The sequence below is a fragment of the Notamacropus eugenii genome, chromosome 1 (genome assembly GCF_028372415.1).
Source record: "Notamacropus eugenii isolate mMacEug1 chromosome 1, mMacEug1.pri_v2, whole genome shotgun sequence".
Classification (NCBI taxonomy): Eukaryota; Metazoa; Chordata; class Mammalia; order Diprotodontia; family Macropodidae; genus Notamacropus; species Notamacropus eugenii.
The window spans coordinates 136637305-136654785 of record NC_092872.1 but is presented as its reverse complement, the minus strand read 5'-3'; the positions used below and the strand labels follow the sequence as shown (position 1 = coordinate 136654785).

At 38.9% G+C, this 17481-nt stretch overlaps 1 protein-coding gene across 2 annotated transcripts in view; it reads left to right on the top strand.

The window, feature by feature from the left end:
- Nucleotides 1-17481, top strand: part of CHRNA7 (cholinergic receptor nicotinic alpha 7 subunit) — a 163522-nt gene that overhangs the window by 66319 nt on the left and 79722 nt on the right. For both annotated transcript variants that reach the window (XM_072615591.1, XM_072615588.1), the window contains one exon: nt 16910-16954. In XM_072615591.1, coding sequence (XP_072471692.1) covers nt 16910-16954 — 45 coding nt within the window. The remainder of the gene's footprint in view (nt 1-16909; nt 16955-17481) is intronic.

The following is a 17481-nucleotide window of genomic DNA, read 5'->3' as shown; positions in this document are numbered from 1 at the left end:
TATTATCTGTGTGAACCTGGACACCCACTCAACCTCTATATGCCTTAGATAAGTCCTTAGAACATCTACTGAGTCATAAGACAATGACTAAGGAAGTTCCCCATCCATGTATTGCCTTTTATCAAGTTATAAGCAGGAGTGTCAATTTGCATTTATTTCTAAAACCTCAGCATTTGTAGAAACATCCCACTCCTTATATATCTTGTGATAGGATAACAAGGCTGTTTATAGCTTTTTTACATCTAGGGCAAACCATTGATTAGAGGCAATCTAAAGAGATACGAATCAATAACACTTCCCTTGGAGACTAGGTGGTGCAGTGGATAGAGGACTGGGTGTTGAAGTCAGGAAGGCTGGCCTTTCTGAGTTCAAATTTGAACTCACACACTTACTTGGACAAGTCACTTAAACTGATTTGCCTTAGTTTCCTCATCTGTAAAATGAGCTGGAAAAGGAAATGGTGAACTATTCCAGGATCTTTGCCAAGAAAACTTCAAATGGAGTCATGAGGAGTGGGACACAACTGAAATGACTGAAGAACAACTCTTGTCTCTTTTTTATGCTAATTTTATTTCTCTTCTGTTAAATGTTAAGTTTGTGTAGTCATGTAATGAATGTGATTAAAAACACAGGCATTTATTGCTGAAGAAATCTTTTAAAACAACAAAGAACACCTACTTGCTGACTTGGCATAATATATTATCATGCGCTAGCATAGCACATACACTTGCAAATCTCCAGGACTCCACTAGAACTGCCATGCGATCAGCATGTGTGGTCTCTCCATCAGTGAACATCAGAATGCATCCATGCTTGCTCCTCAACCCTTCTCTTTCTTTGAATGTTTCCTTCTCAGCTAACATTTTACTCTTCTAGACATCTGAACTAAGCATGTGAGTAGGATGTAAGCTCTTTGAAGACAGGAATTGGGTCACCTTTGTTTGTATATCCCTAGCACCTAGCATGGTGCCTGTCACCCATCAGGGCTCAATAAATGCTTCTTCATTTATCGATTAATTACTGATTCCTCCATATTAATAGATTAACCTGATTTCTACCCTGGATGGTGTTTCATTCAACTTATTCTTAATTCATCCCAGTTTCTCCTCTGCTCTCTTTTGCAACTGAGCCATTTGTAAAACTTATTCATATTTTCATGATTATTTTCAGACAGTTTGTAGGCTGGTAGACAGGCACATACATACAGATAGATACGCACATACACATGTAGTCAAACATACACACATACACACACATATATGCATACATATGTATCCAAATATCTATTCCTAAGTGCCCCCACCCTAGCATATTCTGTACACATAGCATTGCAGAATTTTAGAGCTAGGTCACAGAAATCCTTTGGATGAGCAAACTCTCGCTCAGAGTGGCTAAGGGACTTATCCAAAGTCACACAAAAGAACCAAGACAAGAAATATGAGTCTTGACTCTCAGTTCAACGTCTTTTCTACTTCTTTCTTTAATTGTTTGAAATCTGAAAAAAAAACGTAACTTTCATTGTTTTACCCAACTTCACTAAGATGTCTCCTGTTCTTAAGTTTTGTTTACTTTATAGACACTGACAAAAAACCCTAAGATACATGCTTGATCAGTGTTTAGCAGTGGTTAGAAAGTTCAAAGTAATTTCAATGAGTAGATGCTGATTTCTAATAATAAAGCTTTAGCTAATGTCATTTAACAAGAATTTATTGTTAAGCATTAAGACATTATGTTAAGTACTGAGTATATATAAAAAGGAGGAAACATAATCCCTGTCCTCACAGGGTCCACATTCTAATGGGGGAAAAATTGCACATACAACATATGTACAGTGTAAACAGAAAGTCACCTTTGAGGAAGGCAGTGGCAGCTGAGGGAAAAAGGGACTGGAAAAGACCTCCTGGCAAAGATGGTGGCATTTTAGCTGAATCTTGAAGGAAGCCATAAAACCTGGAGGTAAAGGTGAGGAGGGACAGTGGTCCAGGAAAGAGGGGCAGTCAGTGAAAAGGCACGGGGTCAGGTGATGGAGGATCATGGGGAATGAGCATCGGGAAGGCCAGTGTGGCTAAATTGTTGAATATGTAGAGGAAAGTGATTGTAAGAAGATGGGAAAAGTAGGAAGGGGTCATGTTTCTTCATTCTTAAAGCCAAAGAGAGGCTTTTATATCTGATCCTGGAGGTAATAGGGAACTATTGGAGTTTATTGAGTAGAGGAATGACCTGGGCAGACCTGTGATCACTTTGACAGCTGAGTGGAGGATGGATTGGATTGAGGAGAAACTTGGGACAGAAATACCAAACAGATGGTTACTATAACTGTCCAAGCTTGAGGGGTGTGCATGCAGGTGGTGGCTGTGGAGAGAAGGGGGCATATATGAGAGATGTTGTGAAGGTAAAAAGGACAAGACTTGGTAACAGATTGGATATGTGGGGAGAATGTGAATGAGGAGTGGAATGAATGAAACAGGTTGTGGATCTAGATCAGAGCTACACAACTTGGCAGTAGTTAGGGGCCAAAATTAAAATAGGCTAAACTTCTGGCTGCAGATAGGTTTTTAGTGGCTCACTTTGCAAGTAAAAGTATGATTTTATTATTTTTGCAAATAAACTGTATTTACAAAAAGGGAAATTTCAATTAATATCAATTAATTACACTTACTACTTAAGATTTTTATTCATCATGAAATCACATTAATGTTAAAAAGATTATTTTGCTGCACTCACTTTGCCCCTGTTCAATGTCAATAATGACTGAAAACACAGAGAAAAGATACAACTCTCATTCCTCTCAGGTTAGAAACATACTGCCAATGGTTGGGTCATGTGACAAACAGAAGAGAACGCTCAAGGACAACCCATCTGCCAAGTTACATGATGGGCACAATAGTGATTAGTGGAAGACGAGTTAAGCAGGGCATGGACAAGGCACTCATTATATTTTTACTTTCTTTGAGATCCTCTACATTTTTTCTTGGGCTGCCTGAAATCCTTTGTTAGGCTGCAAGTGGCCTGTAAGCTGCATGTTGTGCAGGCCTGGTCTAGATGACTGGTAGGATTTTGGTGCCTTTGAAAGTAATAGGGAAGTTAGAAAGAGGGTTGGGGGCAAAGAAAACAAGTTCAGTTTTCGACATGCTGAACTTGAGATGCTTATGGGACATCCAGTTTGAGATATTCAGTAGGTAGTTAATATTGAGCGAAGTGAACATGGAGAGCTAGATATATAGATCTGGAAATCATCTACAAAGAGATGACAATTCCTATGAGAGTTGATGAGATCATTAAGTCATATGGTATAGAGGCAGATGAGAAGAGGGCCCTATGATTAATGGATGTGACCTGGATGAAAATTCTGTGAAGGAGACTGAGAAATACCAATTAGAAAGGCAGAGGAAGAACCAGGAGAGAGGAGTCATCAAAGTCTAGAGAGGAGAGAGAGTCCAGGAGGAGAGACTGATCAACGGTATCAAAGAAGAGGTCAAGAAAGATGGGAATTAAGAAAAGGCCACTTAGCAGCATTTCATGATGCTTGAAAATTTATAGTGTGGCTTGCATGTTAATACATCTTATTTGATCCTCATAGTAATCCCATGAGGTAAGTGCTATTATTAGCCCCACTGATGAGAAAAGACATTGATGAGTTGAGACAAATGAGTCTGAGAGAAGTTAAATGATTTGCCCTGATTTGTACTAGTAAGTCTTTGAGGGTAGATTCAAATTCAGGTCTTCTTGATTCCAAGCTCAATGTTTTAGCCATGTGTATATCACCTGGATAGCAGTCTAAAGAGACTATGTCTGTAAATTAAATACATCAAGCACAGTTTTGTGAGAAAATGAAGTTAGTCATAATACATTTTACTTACTAAACTATCAGAATTCCTTCAGAAGGGAAGAGGGAGAAGTTACTACACTAGAGATTCACTAAGGTTCCTGAGATGAGAAAAGTGTCTTAGAATGCACTTCCCAAATATAGTTATCCCTTCCACATGGCAAATTGCCCCCATCACGATTTTGATATGTCATGGGTTGGCACGAGAAATGAAGTGGAAATTTTGGGGGAGTTTAACAGAAGCTGAAGATGATAAATAAAAGCCAACAGATCACACATAAAAAGTTTAGAAACTCAGAAATGCATAAAATATGTTTAGTATTATATGACATCAATATATTTTATCTTTTATTGCCATAATTTTTAGACGTCTCTGGTATGAAGGGAGAGCCAAAAAATTTTGTGTGGATTTTCCAGATCACAGGGGCACTGCCACCCTAAATTCCCCCACCAATTTGGAAGGGATAACTGTTGAAACACGGTGTAAAATTTATCCGCAGGAATCAATAGACTGCTTCAGACATCTTCCTGCTATTGGTATTTTTTGTTTTTATTTTTGTTTTGCCTTAGACCAAAGATCAAGAAAAATGTTTAAGATGGAGAAGAGATATTTTGTGGAGTGGGTTGGGGATAAAATGGTGACACTCCTCAGATACAATAGTTTTCTTCAGATATTAGAAAGGCTCATCATATGAATAAGCAAATGGACTTGTTCTGTGTTGCTTAAGAGACTAGAACTAGCAGCAATGAATGCAAGTAATGAAGTGGTAGATTTTGACTGACTATCAAGATCTTCCTACCTATCTAGCCATGGAACCAGCTGCCTCCAAAAGACAGTAAATCCCTTCACAATTAATATTTAAGATAAGGTTAAATGGTCATCTGTCAGGGATTCTGTATAGGGGATTCTAGCATTGGGCAAGAAGTTGGGCTAGATTTAATTTCTTTATTCAACAACAGATATTTCTGTCAAATGATGACCCCTGAGGCAATTTATGACTTAATCATTTTCTGAAAATGTATTTATGAAAAAAATAGGAAAATCTGAACTACCTTGGGGAACTTAGGCAAGCTTTGCAAGAAATGAAAGTTTATCTTTTAGTATTTCTCATCCCCCTCCTTCCTCTAGTCACCCCTTTTCTGCCCTAAGCAAGAGCCTGAGATCAAGCACACCAGTGGAAGAATTAACCTTGGAAAAGAGAAAGGATCCATTGATTTATACTATCAGAACCAATGATACAAAGAGCAGGAAACTCTTAAAAACTAGGTTTTAACTTCCTCATCTACAAAACAAGAAAGTAGGGTTAGATTGAGTTTTCTCTAAAATCCCTTCTATTCTGAACTTCTAATTTTGTGATTTTTGGATAAAGATGAATTTATGGTGGAGATAAGAGAAGTTGAGGGAATTTATATCTAGTGACTTTGACCTTAATATGATAGGAATGAAGGTCTTTGATTGAAAGTAGGGGGCTTGGACTTTTAGAGAGAGTAGAATGATCTGAGGCAATCATTATGGGAAATAGGATATGTATTCAATAAGCTATGAATAAAACGAATTTTTAAGCAGCTGACATTAGATAGCATGAGTTTTAGTAGATCCAGTTGGCAGAGTTTTGTGACTTTTCAGCATTGTTCAGTAACCTGGGAGCAGGAATGAGTGACTGAGAAGACAGAAAGAGGGTATTACTCAGGGACAGGGATTTGCAAGCTAGAATTTTACAAAGAGGGCAGGGTAATATAGTGTGATAGTGATGGCATCTTTGAAATGGTTGATCACAGTGTCTAGAAAGTTCAGTAGAACCTCAATGAGAATTACAGGCTGGTAGAACACAGAAGGAGGGACCAAGGATCCAGAGGTCTCAATGAGGCTGAAGAGTATGTTTAGTAAGAATATGGGAATGAGAGAGAGAGGTGTGAAGTTGTGATGAGAGAGTAAAACTTCAGGGTTCAAGATTTTGGAGGGGGAGCTATTTGGAGTGATGATAAGTTCAGATGTATGATTGACGTGATGTACATAGAAATTGAGATGCCCAGAGTTCAAGATATTGAACTATGATAACAAGTTGTATATAATATGAGTCAGCACAGATAGTAGCATTCAGGAGGATGATGGTGGGGGATGGTATGGAGAGGAAGTCTATGAATTAGATAATGAGGGAGATGAGATGAATGAGAATCCTGAGGATAAGTGTATAATGGTGACATAGATGGGAAGCGAGTGATGAAAACAGATGGCAGTGACTTAAAATAGAAGCTTCTGAGGAAGAATAGTAAATATTTTGAGTAAAAATTTTGAGTAATGGTAGTAAAATCTGACCTCAGATACTTTCTAGCTTTGTGGCCCTGGGCAAGTCACTTTACCCCGTTTGACTCAGATTCCTCATCTGTAAAATGAGCTGGAGAAGGAAATGGCAAGTCACTCCAATATCTTTGCCAAGAAAATACTAAATGGGGTCACGAAGATTTGGACATAATTGAAAGGACTGAGTAACAACAAAGTGAAATAATGGCCTGGAAACCTCAGTGCAAGATGTGTTCATTCATCCTGGCCTTAAGAGTCTGCGGAAATTTCTACCATTAGAGAAGGTCTCTAGGAAAGTAGTGAGATGAGAGAGAAACCAGAGTTTAGTAGTAGTAATGGGGAAGAAGCAGCCTTCATGGAGAAGATGGAGAAAAAAGGAGAGCTTATTCATTGTCAAATGGTGTTTCTAAAAAGTACTGGGAAGGGGCCAGCAAGGTGGAAATGACCTGGGCAGGAGTTCCCCCTCACTGTTTACTTCAAGGAAAGACTGGATGTCCATGACTTGGAGATAATAATGCTTCAGATACCATTTGAACGAGATGACTTCTGAGGTTTCTTTATACTTCAAGGTTCTTTGATTTTAGTAAGTTCCCATAGCAGGAAGGACAGAAGTTAAAAGTTAGAAAGTAGATTCAAACTCATAATGATCAAGGGGGAGTGTTAAAAAAAGTTGACTTAAGTAAACAAGAAGTGTTTGTGTAACTAATCGATGTTAAATTTCCAAGTGGAACCATATTTTTGATAGTATGTTCCTCTAAAAAATGTACTGTCCAAGTGGCAGATCTGGCCCAGTGCTATTCCCCAAGCAGTTAGCATGGTGTCTTACACATAGTAACCTAATAAAATGTTCAATGAATATTTGCTGAATGAATGAATGAAAGAACCCTACTCCCATCCTTCTCTGGAGATTGTTTAAGTGATACAAAAGGAGGGCAAGGACTTTGAAAGAGGAAAGATTGGTAAGTGGTGATAATAGAATAGTGGTTTGGAGGCAGAATGACAGAGAGTGTAGGAATATGCTATCTCTGAGTCCAATAACAGAGCTCACAACAGCTCAGTGAGTCTCTTTTTGAATTAGCTGCATTTGCAGACACTATTAATTTCATTTGAATTCAACAAGGATTGAATAACGCTCTAGTCTGTAGGAAAAGCAGTGGGTAGAAAAGTACTGGGCTTGGAATCAGGAAAACTCATTTTTATGAGTTCAAATGTGGTCTGAGACTTACTAACTGTGGGAAGTCACTTACCCTGTTGGCCTCAGTTTCTCATTTATAAAATGAGCTGGAGAAGGAAATGGCAAATTACTCTGGTATCTTTGCCAAGGAAACCCCAAAATGGGGTCATGAAGAGTTGAACATGACTGAAAAGACTCAGCAACTATAGGAAAAAATGCCTATTATTGATAGGAAGCAATGTGTGCACATATAAGGAAACACAAAACATATACGAAGTGATTTTGGAGTGGGGGGAGGGCACATGCCTTAAAAGGGGGAGAGATGTTAATAGAAGTGGGTACCAGAGACATTATGGAAGGGTAGGGTAGAGTGGGAAAGGGACATCATACTATTTTGTTTCATAAATCATTTTCATTTCAACATATCTAGGTTTTATCCTTCAACTGGATTGTAAGCTCTTTCTGGGCAGGACCCATATAGTCTATTTTGTATTTTCCTACAGCACCTTGCTGAGTGTTTTAAATATGGTAGTGGATGTTGATGGATGGAGCTGACCCTGTTGCCTGGAATAAACCCAGTCATAGCCTTTATGATTACTCTTCTGTAGATTTTGAATTGCAAACATCAAAATACCCAAGGGAGACAGTGATGTGGTATTTATTTATATTGAATTCAATCTCTTCAGTTGCATAAAAGTCACACAGAACTCGTTATTTAGGTAAAAAATACTGTGTGTGTAAATTGATTCTGCTTCCTTCTCTGTATCCCTTGGAGAAATCACAAGCCTTGTGAAGGTCTTTAAAGAAATAGCTCATGTTTATTTTAATTTTTATTATTTCACTGGTATAGGGAACTTGTGATGAAGGAATTCCTTTTGGAAATGCAAACAGGTCCCTGTTCTGTAACTTTTATAGTCTTAGAGTTGCCTGGTCTACTAAGAGGTTAGGTAACTTGCCCTGGGTCCCATAGCCAGTATGTTGGAGGCAGCATTCGAACTCTGGGCTTCCTGATTTTCTGGTCAATTCTCCAACCACTATGTCATACTGCCCCCTCAGGACATGTTTTTGACAAGTCTTGTGAATTACCTTTTTTTTTTTTTAAGTAACTTTTCCCCCCCATTAAAATGTAAGCTCCTTGATGGCAGTACTGGTTTTTCCTTTCTTTGTTTCCCCAGCATTTAGTATAGAGTCTGGCGCATAGCAAGTGCTTATCCACCAATTGAACCGGACTGTAATGCAGTTCGTTCATCATGAAACAGTATTTCCATAGACCGCAGAGTGTGGTCCTCAGGTGCTGTCCTCATTTTTCAGATGAGAAAACTGAAGCTTGGCAAAACAGAGACTGTGTGGCTAGTCACTGCCCCTGATAGAACAGAGGCTGCTATCCTCCTCCTCCCTCCCTAGAGCTTTTACTTCAAGAAGACTGGAAATGGAAGGGAAGCATTGAAGGTCCCACCTCTTGTAGGAGGTCTTTCAGGTCCTCCGTACCCCAGTCCTTCTAGTTTTAGAAGGTAAACCCTCAGGTCACCTTCTATTTTTACTTACTACATATGTACGTATTTATATATGTATATATAATATACATATATATGCACATGCATACACACATGCACATATATAGAAGTGTACACAAACACATATATGTATACATGCACACAAACATACACACATGCAAACACATAGGTAGATATGTGTGTATAATGTGTGTATATTGAAGCCCAGACACAACACACATACACACATTTATTGCACATCGTTTTTACTTATTGTCATCCCCTTTTAGAACATGAACTCCTTGAGAACAGGAACCATGTCTTTCTTTGTATCCCCAGTGTTTTTCACAGTGCTTGGTACACAGTAAGCACTTAATAAATGCTTCTTGACTGTCTGGCTGACCGATGGAATGGAGGAGGATCAAGAACTTCTTTGGGTAATGGTGAGATCGTTGTTAACTGAGGAAGGGGTTGGAGATGGTAGTTGAGCTCTGAGCCTCCCACACTTGACAATGAAAGATGCCCTCAGGAATGACTCAGTTGGAACTCTAAGAGAAAATAGAATATCTCTGTCCAAGGTGAGAATCCTCTTTTGCTATTTAATGCCTGGGGACCCTTTTCTCTTAGTATCAAGCCCTGGGGATTGCTTAGATCTGCGATTTGCTTCCTGAGGTTTTATTTTTATCTATTTAGCCCATGTCATAGTGACCTGTGGCTCCAATATCACCTCAGGGCCAGAGAGGCCAATCACAGCCCATATGCCTTCATGACAGCAGAAATGGACCTTTCCCCGATAGGCAGCAAGGCTGTGGCCAGCCCAGTTTCCTTTAAGCTAAATAAAGTAAGAGAATCTTGAGACACGGCAGGATCTGTATTGAATAAGAAGCCTCTTCTTAATCTTTGAAGCTCTTTTATGACCTGATCTGTTTATCTGGTGTGTCCCAGAACCGAGACAGGATATTTGATAAACAGCTCCACACTGTGCCTGTGTAATATGACATCCCATGTATCACTGGCTTATCTAAAATATGGTCCATCGTGAAGTAATTTACAACATTTCAGTTTTTCTGTTGGGGGAGACTTGGTACTCAGAACTATGAAAACTGACAATCTACTAAGCACTAGGAATACATTGATGATTTATTATATTGGAGAGAGTCTTTGGCTGGAAAGAGCCTTAGGGAACAACTGACTCAGACCCCTTGTTTTACTGATGAGACTGAAGCCCAGGATATCACATGATTTGCCCAAGGTTACCCAGCTAGTTAGTGGCAGAACTGACACTATAATTCTAGTCTCCTGGCTCTCAGACCAGAATTCATTCTTCTGTCACATTTTTCTTATATCTTTTTGATGTAGGTACTCATATGCATTCATGGTCAGGTTTGTAGATAGAAATTATGGGGAGCAAGAACTATTATGGATGCGCGTAGTTTCCCCCCAAATGATATAACACCCCAATTTATTTACCTTTCACAATTTAATTTACATATATATGAAAACATGCAAAATATATTTCCACATTAGCTGTGTTCACAATTAAGTTAGTAAATTTCTCTTCTGCCCCCAACTGTCTGCCCCATTGTTACTGTCCAAAGGGGAGAAATTAGAGACAAAAGACTTACTTAAACTATGGAGGCCAGTAAGATCAGAACAACCTGATAGCGTATTGGGTCTAGAGGATCCTACGTAGCTCTGAACTGGGTCCAGTATGCTAGGGTTTCTTTCTTTTACTGAAAGGTACAAGGACTTGCCCATGGTCGTATAGTTAGTAGGTATTAGAGGGAGAAGTGGACCTATATCATCTCCCCAGCTATTAGTGTTCTTTCTTTTCTAAACTGTATTTTATTTGCTTATGTGAAAAAATATTGTGTCCCCTTTGCTCCTTGAGAGTAGGAAATGTTTCACTCTTTGTGCTTGTGTTCCTTGTGCCTGGCATATAGTAGATGCTTGATAAATGTTTATTGATTGATTGAATGCAATTTTCTGGAAACCTGGGACTGTTTTTCATTTTCCCTTTATGCCCAGCACCTCAAACATAGGAGAAGTGATAACTTCTTATTGAATTGAACGTCTGATGCTAACTCCAGCATTTTGACCACTTGGCCATCCCTTTTCCCCATCAATTTTTATTTTTTATTTACTTTACAATTTACAATTACAATTCACAATTACAATTACAATAATTTACAATTATTTACTTCAATAGTGACTCCTTCTGGCCCTTTTAAATGAAGAAGCTCAGAACCCTTTGACAGATAAGCTGAATTACTCTGTCAGAGTAAGGTTAGCAATTAGAATTCAGATCTCCTTTTCTGTTAGTGGGGAGTTTGAATATCAGTTAACCTCTGTTTTTCCCGGGAGTCTTTCCTCCCCCCAGTAACATGAATCAGCATTACTCCCCAGGTCCAGACTCCTCGTTCCCTGTCCCCAATGCCTGCTCCTGCTAGACATCATAAGGAACCTTATGAAAACCCAGAAAACTTTACTGGTTGTGGGGAGAAGGCACCTCATTCCCTCCAGGGTCTCAATAGGGCACCTAACTCCATCCAGGACCTCAATGGACCTTCCTGCCTCATCACTCTCTCAGCATCTCCATTCAACAAAGCTGACTTGCCTCATTGTCTTGTGGGCTCCGTATTTCCTTGTCCTTGAATATTGGTATTTCAAACTCTCCTACATTTGTGTCATGATAGCTTTGTTTCCAGTTCGTTGCTCCTGTAGGAAGTATTACTATACATTTTGGGGTATATGGGACCATTCTTTTTGTCTTTTATTTCAATGAGGTATATACCCAGCAGTGATAATTCTGAGTCAAAATGAAGACTCTTTGGGTCAGAGACCTTTTAATGAGTCAAAAAGTACTTATTAAGTACTTACTATGTGATAGCTTACTGTGGGACAACTGGGTGGCTCAGAGGATAGAATGCCTGACCTGAAGTCAGGAAGGCTCATATTCTGGAGTTCAAATCCAGCCTCAGACACTTGCTAGCTGTTGACCCTGGGCAAGTCACTTAACCCTTTTAACCCCAGTTTCCTCATCTGTAAAATGAACTGGAGAGAAGGAAATGGCAAACCACTCCTGTATCTTTGGCAAGAATACCCAAATGGACTCATGACGAGTTGGATACAAGTGAAACATGACTGAACAACAAAATGTGCCAGTCACTGTGCTGAGTCCTGGGAATATAAGGAAAGACAAAAACCATTCCCTGATCTCAAGGAGTTCACAGTCTAATGGGGAAGACGACATAGAAACAACTACATACAACTACAACATAGGCAGGATAAATTGAAGATAATAATAAAGGAAAAGCATTGAACTTAGCAAAATTCCAAATGGTTTCCCAGGATGGTTGTATAAATGCACACTTCCACCAAGACTATATTGGTGTTTGCCTTTGCGCAACCGTCAAGCATGACTTGTTCCGTCTTTATCCTCTTCGTCAGTTTGCTAGTTGTAAGACGAAACCTTGGACTTGTCTCAGTTTATGTTTCTCTCACAATTAGTGATTTTGAACATTCTTTCATGTGTTTTTTTATAGACCAAAATTCCTCTCTTCAAAGGTATTTATTCATATTCTTTGACCACTTATCCACTGGAACCTTGTCCTGAAACAGAAAGACTGTTTAGCAAAAAGCAGGTCATACATTAATTGTCTGTCAATATGGGCAACTTTCTTTAGTTGGAATCTTGATTTGGATGATTTTTGTTTTTAATTTATACAATTTTGATTATAACTTTTTTCATAAATATTGGGGAACTAACACAGTGAGAAGAAAAGAAAAACTGAAAAAATCTCGTTGTACAATAGCAATACTGATGATCCAGCACTTAGCACAGTGACTGGAATACAGTAAGAGTTTAATAAATGCTTACTGAATAATATTATTTTAGATGAACTTCTACACAAAAGTGGTGCATCCTCTGATGCCTCATTGTGGCATTACAATGATCCTGGCTTCTCTAAGCCTGTAGTAGCAGGGCAGAACCTTAGGCAGGTTCTACCAAACTAGAAAGGTATACTCCTGGTAACAGTAACTAAATAAGTATTTATTAAGCACCAACTTTGTGCTCGACACTGTGCTAAGTCAAAGAAAAGCACAGAGAAGAGTCCCTACTGCCAAGGAGCTCCTAGTCCGTTGATGGAGACAACATACAAACAACTATTTATGAAAAAGCTATATACGAGATAAATTGGAGCTCATCAGCAGAGGGAAGTTAGCATTAACCTAGAGAGGATCAGAAAATACTTCTTGTAGAAGGTATGATTTTAGCTGGGATTTGAAAGAAGCCAGAAGGTGGAGATGAGGAAGAAAAGACTTCTAGACATGGAAATGAACTAGGTCTCTATTATCTGTGGATCAGCTTAGCTAAATTCAGGGCAACTCAGCTCACAGAAATTGACTCATTACCTGAAGGTTTTTTTTTTAAAGCCATAGCATGAGATCATTCATTGATTTAGGACTAGAAGGTGACAGCAGAAGTCATCTTGTCTAATCCTTTCTTTTTTATGGACAAGGAAATAGGAATAGACATTAGGTGACTTGTCCAAGGTCACACAGGATCCAGAAAATGACAGCTGGGATTTGAACTCAGATCCTCTAACAACAAATCTGGCCCACAACTTCCCCTCAAATGATTCATGCTGACACTAAGTGGCATGGCTGGCATTTGAACTCTTGTCCTATGACAAGTGGTCATAGGGACAGTGGTCTTTCCACTGTCTCATGCTCTCTCCCTCATAGCAATTTCTGAAATGATATCCTGAGGCACAGAGAGATTTCATACTGATGAAAGCATAGATTTTTGGAAGCATTAAGGTGTGAAAATTGCCTAACGTATATGTTTGATTAAATTTCAGTATAATAACCATAATGTATGTCATTAAGTGTGCCAGATTTACTTGGCTGTAAGATTTATTTTGGTTTTAACTTAAAAACTACATGTGCTTAGCTTTCAATTTTCTTTTGATCATGTAACATAATTATCCATTTGCAAATTTAAAAAAATAGAAAAAAGTCATCCTTTCTTCCAACTCCACCTCAAGCCTCTTCTTTAGATTTGGGAGAGAACTATGAGATAGGAATAACCATTTTCACTACAGATATTTGGACCTTTCCTGCTTCCATCACAAACGCATACTTTATAAAAGATTTTCGGACTAAGTGCCTTTATGTGTCCTGTGGCCATTCAACTCTTGAGAGGGAGAAGCTGAATCTGCTCCCCTGAATCTCAGAGAATTCAGTTCTCTTCCAGCAAAGTGACAATGGCAGTGGGTTGGTCACTCTAGATAGGTGAGATATTTTCCTAACTAGTCATGGACAAGAATTTCCTGTTCCAATTTGCTAATAACTGTCTTCAGTCTTTGCCCCTTCTAATCCTGCTACTTCTCTGTTAAAAAAATCTTCAGTGACTCAGTAGTACATACTTAAATTTCTAGATTCTTTGACTGGAGGTCAAAACCCTCCACGTTCTCGTAGTGGCTTACCTTTCAAGCCTTATCTGATACTACTTTCTGTTGCTGTTCTACCTCCCAGCCTCACCAAACACATCCTCTGTATTCTTGTCTCCATAGCTTGTCTTATATCTGTAATGTTAGAACCAAGTGATGAACAAGTATTTGTTAAGTACAAAAACAACCCCAACCATGCTGCCCACAATTCTGCAATGCTCTCCCTGCTCCTATTGCCTTACCTAATTCTTTCTAAGTTTCTGTGTCCTCCGTGAAGTCTACCCAAACTCCAGCCTGCTATGATCTCTTATTTCTCTTAAATGTCGTTGAGTTTATTACTCAACATAGTCTTTTTTAAAATAAATAACTTGATTCTTTGATCAAGTGATCAATAGGTTATGAAGTAAGGTAAAATAGATTGTAAAGTGTTTAGCAGAGTGGCACATAGTAGTCATTTAATAAATGCCTATTCCCTTTCCCTTCCATTGTCTCATATTCCAGCTCTGATATTTACTAGTTGTGCAGCTGTGGACAAAGCACTTTCTGAACCTCAGCTTCCTCTTCTGTAAAATGGGGATGATAATGCCTATATTATCTACTTTACTGAATTACTCTGAGGAAAGTCCTTTATAAATTTTACAGTACCATATAAATGTAAGTTATTATTATCATTATCCCCACAGTCATAGTTTCACTCTCATTTCTCTTCCCAATTTTTCCTCTACTTATCTCACTTGATTTTCAAAATATTTTTTGAACTCTTCCATGGCCTGTGATCATTTTGTATTTTTCTTGGAGGCTTTGGATGGAGGAGCTTTGACTTTGCTGTTTTCTTCTGGTTGTATGTCTTGATCTTCTTTGTCACCAAAGTAAGATGTTATAGTCTACTTTTTTCCCCACCATTTGCCAATCATTTGACTTTTTAACTCTTTGTTAAAGTGGGGCTGTACTTCCATGGTGGAGGGTGTACTGTCCCAAGCTTCAAGAGCTCTGTGCAACTATTTTCAGAGATACTTCTAGGGACCAATAAATTTTCAGTTCTTTTAAGGTGGTATGATCAAAGGAGAAATGTTTACTCCTTTCTTGGCCTGTGATCTGGTCTCTGAGTGAGTGCAAGCACTCTTTTCTGCCTTGGAACTGTGAGGAGGTTTCCCTCTACACTGCCACAAGCTCCACTAGGTCAGTGCTCCTCCTCGCCCTAGGACCACCATCTAGGACTGTGACCCAGATCCAAGCACAGTCAAAGCAAGGAAATTCTGCCTCAGCATCAGCAAAGAGATCCCTGCAATCCCCTTTTGATCAACCACTTGATCCCCCACAGTCCAGGCTCCAGAAGTAAACTCCAGCTGCCATGTCTATTGCTGCCACCCTAGGTCTGGGGCTGGACTTTGCTCCTCTCTCATGTAGGTCCAAGAGACCTTTCTTACTAACCTTCTAAATTTTTTTGGTGTTTGTGGATTGAGAAGTCTGGAAACTGCCACAGATGCCAGTGATTCAGTACCCTGAGGCACTGCTCTGGGTTTGTTGGGGCCCCAGTCTCTGTTGGCATTGCCTACACACTGGACTGTACTCCTCTCTCAGCCTGATGCAATAGATCTTTCCTGTAGACCTTCCAGGTTGTCTTGGGCTGGAGATTTGTTTCAATTTGTCATTTTATGAGTTCTTCTGCTCTAGAATTTGTTTAGTCATTTTTTGCAGGTATTTAGAGGGGTTTAGCTGAGAGCTCAAGCAAGTCCTGCTTTTACTCCACCATCTTGGCTCTGCCCCCCACAGTCATAGTTTAATTACTACTTTGGGATGATGACAATTATTGTTAATTGACTACTGTTTCACTTTTAAGTGAAACTCCTCCTTTCTCCTTTTCTTTTTTCCCCTCCTTCCCCTTCACTTCCTCACCTCTCCTCTCCTTTCCTCTATTGCCATGACGTGACATCATACTTGGGTCACAGAATATAGCTCTAATACCTTCCTTGTGTGTTCTCCTACTCTTTATATCAGTAAGAAATCTGTATCCTATTGTAGTCTCAGTTTAAATGAGCCATGTGGATGATGATTGATTAAGATCTTAAGATGATCAACTGTATCAGAGTATATATAAAAGGAATATAAAAGTGGAGGAACCTCCGCTTGCTTTATGGGGAAGGGAGGAAATGAGTTGATTTCTTTGGTCATTTAAAAGAGCTCTGCTTTCATGTCCTGTGGATATTCTCTCTCTCTGTACATATGGTAGCCCATGTGTGCCTTCTCATCTAATGAGATTCTTCTGTATACTCTCCCATAGATCTTTCACAGACCATCTAGCATCCTTGGAGTCTCTCTCTAGTTCTTATTTTCATTTTTTTTTAACATCCAGGGTACCAATGGAGCATTATGATGCTCATCTATTAGCTTTCATCCCATGTGCTTTTCTGTTCTCAGTGATATTCCTTATGCCAATTTTTGAGCAAAAGTCATGACTCAGCAACAGATTGGCTCCAGGTCCAAGGACCAACCTAACTCAGAAGGGAGAGGTTTGTCATCAGCAGGTTAGCTGCTAGATGTTGAATTCCTTTGTCCATGGCAGCCTATGCTTTGACTTGTTAAAGAAATCAAGTAGGTTATATATGAACCATGCTCTCATCTTCATGTCTCTCACCAATGTTTCTCTGTTTTTTTCAGGATGAAAAGAATCAGGTTTTAACCACCAATATTTGGCTGCAAATGGTAAGTTGAGAATTCTCCTGCCCTTCTTCCCCTCTAGAAATAAGCTTTCTTGTAATTCTCTTATAGAGCTTTGTTTATACCTTCATTCTTCACATAACATATGCTAGTTGTCTTACAGTTCTTTGGGTTCTATTCCATTCCTCACAAGGAATGAGGTCCTTGAGGGTAGGGGCTGTATCCTTTTCATTCTTATATTCCTAGAACCTAGTGTTTAGCGACTGTGTTAGTGTTTAATAAATATCTGAATAAATAAATGAATGCATTTATAGATGAATCTCATCTACTTCACTTCCTACATTTTTCCATTAAACTTGTGCTTTGTCCTTGTTTTCTTGAGGGACTAAATGAGTATCCATTCCCCAAATATTCCCTCAAATACAGCTATGCCTTTTTGAACACAAAATATCTCATTCTAGAGTAATCTAAAATTTTTTTTTAAATGGTAAAAGTTTTTATTTTAATGGCAGGCATTCCCCTTGGAAATGTCAAAGATACCACAATATGAAGCAACAATGGTTTGACCTAAT